The following is an 8,493-nucleotide window of genomic DNA, read 5'->3' on the forward strand; positions in this document are numbered from 1 at the left end:
GATCCGGATTTGACTGTCTAGTATTTTCAAAATATGTCAAAAGAGATTTTGAATTTTTAATATTTTGATGAGTGGAGTGGACTTACTACCCAGTTATCATCATCATTTAGATTATTAATGTTTACGTGTTCAAATTAAGGTCTATTGGTTATTTTTTTAATGGGATTGCGGTGCATATAAATTGAAAATAAAATGAAAGAGGTTGAACAAAACCTTTTTTTATTTTGTGTTTTTGAGTTCTTTCTAAAAGCCACATTATACTTTTTGCTTAAAAGATTCAGGATGTAGTGCTCAGGTCAAAACTAAAGGGGGTTTAGTTTAGTCTTACCAATGAGATTGATTGTCCATGGTACAAAAAATCTAATTTTAGCAAAAACCCAGCTTATTAGTGGCACAACTTTTTAGATTTTTTTTGCCAGGCTAAGTGAGGAGGACAGACTTGGATCGCAGAACCTCATCATTAACGGTCAACACACGGGTGATTGAGAGTTACACTTAACAACTTCACTGAACAAATCACCTGTATTAAAACTCTTTGTACCCTAACAATCACCACCACCACCACATCCACGTGTTCAAGATCACAATCCCACAAATCTACTCTTCTATTGAGATCCCCAGGGGCACATCCCCTCCCATAGTCTTTTCCTTCCGACTCACCATCAGAAACAAACGATACACCATGAGCAGGTAAAGGGAGAACCACGGGGAGTCTGGAAACCCAAAACCACATGTTTTCCTCTCAGTTATTCTTACATACACATCTAAAGACATATGGCTTATCCATATAACAAACATAGTTTGACCACCCTACTTCTAATTGCCTAAAGTTGGCACATTAATAGCATCATTATCATTTCAAGTGAAGAAATGGGGGTTCAGTTCTTTCTTTTCTCGAGAACACATCTTTGCGCTCTTTAACCATATGCGAATTCAGAATTCAGGGGTACCTTTGTTTTCTTGGTCCTCAAAAGTTGTTCGATTAAGTTGGTACCTACGGTGGTTCTGGTTCGTCCTCTTAAGGCTTACGGAATATGGTGAAAGAACCATCATGGACGTAATTGCATCGCTCACCATATGATCTCTTAGCACGATTATGCGTACCATTCGTGGACTTGGAGCTTTTGCTTTGTTGATCAACGATCAATTTTATTGTTCTTGACGACGTAACTCTTTTTACCCACCGCTCATTCAACTAACGATTAGCTTACCCTTTGCGGATGACTTGGACAAATTCAGTTAACTGCATTATGGGAATTAAACACAAGTATTCTGTATATTACACATTGCGAAATGTTTTGTATGAGTCCAAATGGATGTGAAATTTGAGTACTACTAGGAAGAATCCATGAGATATAATATATAATGACTGAATCAGAAACTCTCAAGCTTGGCTTCAACCCATACAATCTCGTTTTTTCAAATTATATTTACACACTCCTTTCGGAGACAGCAGTAACACTACACCCGAAAGAAGGGTCCTTTTCCATAAACATATGCAGGGATGCAATGATGCCCTTGGCAACCAAAACACAAATGCTAGTAGTAGAGATGACAAACATGAATATACAAGGTTATGATGGGTTCTACGCTACGTAATCGGGAGAAGTTCTGTATATTTCCTCTGCATGTGCTGCGGGTACATACACTACGTCGGTCAGGGAGCTGTGGGTTCGTCCATAGAACAGGTACACCAAAACCCCAATCAGCAGCCACATCGAGACACGGAACCATGTGCCAGCCCTGAGTATAAAAAATATTGCAAGTATTCAAGTTCAAGGTCTCTTATTCTGATGGTGCCAACATCAAGTTATTCTAGTAAATTATTTATATGCTAATTAACATAAGCATTGATGTTTCCAAACTAATCGATATGCAGATATACTAGCAAGTATGAAAGAGCAGCATGCGAAAGATAGATGGAGGAAGAAAAGATCTTTCCCAGCCTACCCGAGATTTACTAGCAGGTACGCGTTGATGAGGATGCAGCAAACGGGAAGAAATGGCACAAAGGGGCAAATGAAACCTGTCGAGACCCAGCCTTGGAGGTTAGAACAAAGTCACCAAATCATTAGAGTACCACAAAGATCATATGGTCAGTACCTCCGGTATGTCCAAAAGTATGACGAGCATCATCTTGATCGATCCAGACAAGCACAAATAGACCACCCAGAAGAAGCAAGCCTCCGACAGAGCATGCCAGGTAGCGAAGGAAGCTGTTGAGAAACATAATTGGAGGATCATCAGGAGTTGCTAGACAATGAATCCCAAATTTTAAAAGATATTCAACGAACATTTAACATTCAAATATCTATGAAAATTGTAAATGAGTAGCTTATTTACATGTATGTAGTAAAACAATGTTTGCATGAACAAGCAAAGCACTCCATGAGAAGTAAAGACACACTGATTACCCTACATAGAGTTCTGGCACCATCATCGGTGATACAGACTATGAATTCACCATCTATATGCTGTTCCTTCTGTGGACTATAAGCTTAAGCTGGACAGTAACTCACCACAATGGCAAATAAACATCAAATTATTTCAACATATAGGTTTGTGACTTGGATCAATTCTTTCAATTATACAGCCAGGAAATGTATTAGCAAGCACTATTAGAAGAAGTGATTAAAATTGTTCCAAACCAAAAAAGAAAATCTGTTGTCACAGCCAGAGTTAAGATTTACACAAACTGGTCCTGTAGTGACACTTGAAGCAAATTTGATTCCAGATCCTACACTTGTGATATTACAATCTGAACTTCCCCTTGTTAAACTAGCATCTTGCTCTCTGGTTCCAAGCATACCACAGAAGACACGAGTTTAATATTGCAAAAAAAATCTCTATTTTTTAACATAACATGTCATGGCAAAAAGTTTGTATATCCAATAAATTCTAGAGGTATCACACTAAAAATTGCCAAACTTGTAATCCAGCATATGTAAAATTCTTTAAAGATCATTGGATGCATCTGCATGCCGCTGGTTGGGTAGTTACCACTGTGCAAGATACATATTTCATTTGTCTCATGAAGAACTAAGGTATTGTTATATTTAGAGAAAATAAAGCTCATCGAGGATATGCTTTAATTTTTTTTAATTTTATGAAGCTGGAGATAATCACAATTGCATGAGTTTCCCATACACTGATCATTTTGTGATTGTTAATAGTTGTAAATTGATCCAGTAAACAATTCATTCTAGAGCATTACAGAGCCTAAGGATCACAAACATTTCATCTGTGGCAGGACATATATGCAGTTGACAGCAAGACTTACTCAGGCAAGAATGTGTAAGAAGCTGATGTAGTGAGGATTAGAACTCCAAGACAAACAGATGCAATGCTCCAAGCGGCCTTTTGTCGCCGAGTTTGTTCATTGAAATGCTCTGCAAAGATCAACTAAAAATTGATTACTTGAACACAATGATGCCAAGTCAACTATAAGAAAATGCAAGTTCATGTTCTGATTATTAAATACAAGTACACAACTGAAATTAGGCATGAAAGAGCAGTTGCACATGAACTCTTCAGTTATCAATTAGGCAAGGAACTCAACTCAGAAAGGGGAGTGTTTTTCAGCCATCAGTACCTGGATTGATTTCCTTCCCAATTAGAGGATAGTTGACCGATTCCTTATTAATTTCTTGAGATGGACCATCAAATTGGTTTTCGCTACTGCCTGTATTTCCAAGAGAATCTGCCTTTTCCCCATTGTTTTGAACACTGTAGCGAATTGAAACTGAATCAATTGATTCCTGGAGAGATGACGGCAGAGGTATCTCATCTGGAGGTACATATCTCAGTATCAAGATTGAGATTGCAACAATGGTAAAAGCAAGAAGTGTGCCAACGCTGACCTACACAGAACAAATACAGCCGACAGAGTGGTTAGTAATGAGACCTCACACTTCGGTAGTACATCCTCAGCTTTTTATATCTTAAAGCAATCTCACCATTCCTGCCAATTGTGAAACATCCATAAAGAATGCTAGGGTTGCTGCGAAAATCCCAGTCAAGATAGTACTCTTGACTGGAACTTGTGTGCGCACATTAACATCTGAGAAGAAAGATGGCAACAATCCATCTCTAGCCATTGCCATCAGTATTCTAGGCTGCGATAAGACAAAAAAAATGAAAACATTTATCCTTGACTTCTCATGACTTATTCAACGTTTGCTTTAGAAAAAGCTATAAATATATGAAGCAATCACAATCAACGGTGTACCAGTGAGGTTAGCAGAATAACAAACTCAGGGACATGGATATTGTAACTAAGTTAACTCAGAGAACTGAAATGGCTCATTACTTGAATTCCAAAGAAACACAGTCGGTATTTTACAAGCTGCGAAGATCAATCCAATAAAGAAAAAAATTATCCAGACTACACCTTCATATTTTGTAGGAAAAATTCATATGTTCCCAAAAGTCAGTGATTTTCATATTTAGCCTCTGAATTTAACTTTGGCATATGTATGTATCCCTACAAGCTAAAGTCTATTTTTAGACTACTACCGGTGTCTCTCCAAAACAGTATGGGATCTTCACCTTTCCACACATTTCATATGGGCCCTATACAGTGGTTTACAGCCTATCCCATCCCAACATTCTTTTTTAAGATGGCATACCATAATGCTTGTTTAACAAAATCCATTTTCATGTCCGTTTTAAATAGTATTGGCATCGGCTATCAGTTTCTTAAGCAAACATCCTCTCAACAGGATTGGATAGATTGCAGAAAAATATATAGCATTGTCCAAGGATAAGTAGATTCCTAAAAAATCCACTTCCAATAGTGTCTACAAAAATAAAATCAAGACAAATTAGAAAAAGCCTTCAGGACTCCTTGATTTATTGTATATACCTGTGGGAGAAGGGAGCCCATTAAAGCTGAGCAAAGTGCAAGAACAGCACCAGACGTGATAATATATCTGTTATTGTGAAAGGAGGAAGAATGATTATAAAGAGTGACTAAATATATAATAACTGATATAAAGAGGCAACATCTACATACACTGCCCACTGCATATCATTTCTCGCGAATGCAGATGAGATTGGGGTGTCAGGATCCATTGCAAAGTATGGAACCAGGCCAACGACAACAACAGAAACCATCATATAGAGTAAGCAACATACAGACAGTGATGTTGCTATACCCAATGGCAAATCTCTTTGAGGATTCTTAACCTGCAACAAGAGACTATATTAGCCTAAGAAAAGGGACTAATCAAGAAAGAAACCAGATGACGATTATTCTATCATTTTCATCAGCTAACGCAATCTATTCGCAATCAAACAATCATGTGGTCATCATAACAAAATTTTCATAAAGCAACACTCAGTGCAATTTTCAAGAGCAGTAGAAGCAAAAAAAAAAAAAGAAAAAGCTTACCTCCTCAGCAGTGCTAGCAACAGAATCAAAACCTATGTAAGCAAAAAAGACAGTTGCTGAACCAGCAAGCACCCCATTTACTCCATAAGGAAAGTATCTGAGAATTTAAAAAAGAATTAGCAACTTACAATAATCAATTAAATCGCTACAGGATACTTTGAGTTGTCGTTAGTCATTACCCGCCAGCAACAGTATAACCGACCCATCCAGTCTGAAAGCCAATATATCCACCAGCAATAATGACAAATAACAAGACACAGACATTTGCAGTTGTGACAATTGATTGTACAAATGTGCTCTGCATGAAAAACAATCTCTAGTTAAAATATCCTAAGATACCAGCTAACGAGACAGGCAATGTGAACTTGCACTTAGCTACATACCTCCTTTATTCCCAAGCATAGTAATCCAGTCACACCAAAAACAAGAATTGCAGCACATGGATCAACAACAATATCAAGGCCTGGGATGGAAACACGTGCCAAAAATGAAGGCAGACTATCTGGTCCTCCAAAAAATAACGCCTGAAATCATTTTTAAAAAAAAAGAGCATCAACATAAAATGTTGTCTTTAATCACTGCTCCAAGAACATGAATCGGAGTTGTTACAACCATGTTATGCATAGTTGAGGAATAAATGCATGCAGCAAAACTTGGAGAAAAAAACATGGTAACACCTACCAACGATATTCAATCTAAAGCGAGTGCAATAGGCTAAAAGCACAGATGAGATCCATCCAACTCCAATAATCAAACTATCCATAACTCCTACATTTATTAACTGTAACTGTTTATGTTAAACGAAATCTTATAATGATTACTAATCCTAAGTCGATAAAGAATTCCACATGATTTGCAAACTTTAAGATATCTAACCATGACATTATTGTCCTCATCATGACTCACTATAGCACTCACCGTTATGCCATAAAGTTTTAATGGATGTCTACCACACGAAATATTATAGCACTCACCGTAGTTGAGTCAAATCAAATTAGGTGAAAGACACTGGAAATGATGAAAATTCACTTACAAAATTTGGGGATATGCCACGTGCAACAGCTGACCCACCAATTGTATATTCCAGAATCAGAGCCCAACCAATCAACCAAGCAACACTGACAATAGAAACAACAAACTCAGAATAGCCACAAGCCTACATCTAGAAGCAGTAAATTAAATATCATTCTATTCACTTCATTCATTCACTATCGTATTTTACATTCTCTGTATTTGTGAATTTAGAATAATACCCATATTTGATATAGTAATAAGGCATATACAAGCTAAGTTATTTGATAAAATCAAAGAAATTACCCTTCTCCGACACATATGTAAGAATAGTGGTAAGCACTTCCAGCAGAAGGGCAACGGCTTGCAAGCTCCGCATAGCAGAAAGCTGAAAGAGCAGCTGCTATCCCAGCTATCAGAAAAGAAATGGTGAGAGCAGGTCCTGCATGTTCTCTGGCAACTGTTCCAACAAGAACATAGACTCCGGCACCTATTGTTGCACCAACACCTAAATATAAAAGAAGTAAGATATTTGAAGTCATTGACTAACAACAGCCAATAATCTGATGACACAAGAAAAGTAAGATTAGGAGAAGGCAAAAAGACTTGCAAAGGATCAGAACTCTCTCGGGGGAAAACAATTCAATCCAACAATGAAGCTAAGAGAACAGATTGGGAAAGAAGCAACATGAAACTAGGGAAAGCAAGTTAAATGCTAATGGCTTCAGGATAGTAAAGGCTACGAGTATAACCATTTTATACCATGAAATTATTGCAACCAATCAAAACCTCCTGCTGTTTGCATGAGCTTCTGTATCAATACAGTATCATCTGTTAATATTTCAAGATGACCGAAGAGTGTTCTTTCTTATACCTTCATGTGTGTGTTTTCGATCATGAACAGAGAAAGAACAAGATAAGAATGAACATCACAAAATCGAAATCAAGCGAAATGAGCAGAGTGCTAGACGAGGTCGATATACTGAAAGAAAGATTTCTTCCCCACTAATATAACATCCAAAATACAAATTAATACCGAAAACGAAATTCTCCAAACTAGTTTGTGTACCCAAACAGAGTCAAGCCAAATTTCCGAACAGCTAGACAATTCGCTTCCATAAAAAGAGAACAAAAGGGGATGAAAACCACAAACGACATGGGGGAAAGGCATCGGTTTACAAACTTCCCAACAGCACTAAAAATCACCTCTTTGTTTTCCCTTTTCATTCTAATGAAATCAATTATATGACGGCTTAGATCGCAACGGCAACCCAAAAATCCGGAAGCCATAAGAATCATCTAAGAAACTCCAAGCAATCAACGATAAGCGATACCTATTGCGACGAGCTGCGGAACCGACAACGCCTTGGCGAGCTGGTGATGCCCTTCCTCGGCCCTGACGCGGTCCGAATCCACCTGCTTCCTCCTCGTCAGGCACCGGAACCCCGAGCGGACTCCCCCACCCTCCTCGAACCCCATCACAAGAAAACCCGCAAAGAACCCAAAAAAAGATGCCGAATTTATTCACGAACGGAGACGCTGAACCTGACCGAGATCGAATTCGTCGGGATTTCACGCCGCCAAGTCCCGACAAAGATTGGATTTTATCCCTCCTTTCGAGAGGAGAGCGAGGAGATAAAAAAAGGAGAGAGGAGAAGAGGGAGAAGAAAACGACTTCGTCTCCCTTGTTTATTCTTCCTTCCCGCTGCCCCTTGCTCTTCTTTTTCTTATTCCTCCGCCTCTTCCTTTCAAGGAATCTCCCGCGATACTCCTCTTCCCCTCCTCCGATGGTTCGCTTTTAAAGGGCGGAGATTGGAAGGAGAAACAGAAAGAACGGGAACGAGACGAAAGCGGGCGATGATCCTCTACAATCCTTCTTCTGGCTGCAACAGAACAATCTCAAATCTGGCGTCTGATAGAGACTGTACATAGCACGATGAAACATGATCCGTCGATTGAGGCCGGATCCGATCCGTGTCGATCGCTGGAGAGGATCCCGCTACTAAGAATGGAAACCGACCAAACTGGGTAAATATAGGAAATACACCAAACAAGAGTGTCTCGCCCGTCTCCCCAACCCAGTGAGGGAA

The 8,493-nt window shown here is 38.8% G+C and overlaps 1 protein-coding gene across 1 annotated transcript; it reads right to left on the reverse strand.

Annotated features, from left to right (window-relative positions):
* Window positions 1-1,390: 1,390 nt before the first annotated feature.
* LOC135637228 (cationic amino acid transporter 2, vacuolar-like) lies at window positions 1,391-8,193 on the reverse strand. The gene is made up of 14 exons (XM_065149787.1): window positions 7,738-8,193; window positions 6,710-6,911; window positions 6,426-6,510; window positions 5,776-5,916; window positions 5,572-5,690; window positions 5,393-5,489; window positions 5,015-5,187; window positions 4,865-4,931; window positions 3,957-4,115; window positions 3,593-3,860; window positions 3,281-3,389; window positions 2,104-2,216; window positions 1,951-2,026; window positions 1,391-1,743 (listed from the first exon to the last, which is right to left on the reverse strand). The coding sequence occupies exons 1-14, from the start codon at window positions 7,880-7,882 to the stop codon at window positions 1,587-1,589; spliced, it is 1,911 nt and encodes a 636-aa protein (XP_065005859.1). The 5' UTR covers window positions 7,883-8,193; the 3' UTR covers window positions 1,391-1,586.
* Window positions 8,194-8,493: the final 300 nt, after the last annotated feature.

This window comes from Musa acuminata, chromosome BXJ3-4, assembly GCF_036884655.1.
Source record: "Musa acuminata AAA Group cultivar baxijiao chromosome BXJ3-4, Cavendish_Baxijiao_AAA, whole genome shotgun sequence".
Lineage (NCBI taxonomy): Eukaryota > Viridiplantae > Streptophyta > Magnoliopsida > Zingiberales > Musaceae > Musa > Musa acuminata.

What these genes read in the sequence shown, in the direction of transcription:
- LOC135637228 (XM_065149787.1), bottom strand. Translation starts at nt 7,882, where the DNA reads ATGGGGTTCGAGGAGGGTGGGGGAGTCCGCTCGGGGTTCCGGTGCCTG. An exon ending in TTTCACAATTGGCAGGAATG is followed by an intron (nt 3,861 to 3,956) that starts GTGAGATTGCTT and finishes TGTTCTGTGTAG; the next exon opens with GTCAGCGTTGGCACACTTCT. An exon ending in TACCTGCTAGTAAATCTCGG is followed by an intron (nt 1,744 to 1,950) that starts GTAGGCTGGGAA and finishes TTTTATACTCAG; the next exon opens with GGCTGGCACATGGTTCCGTG.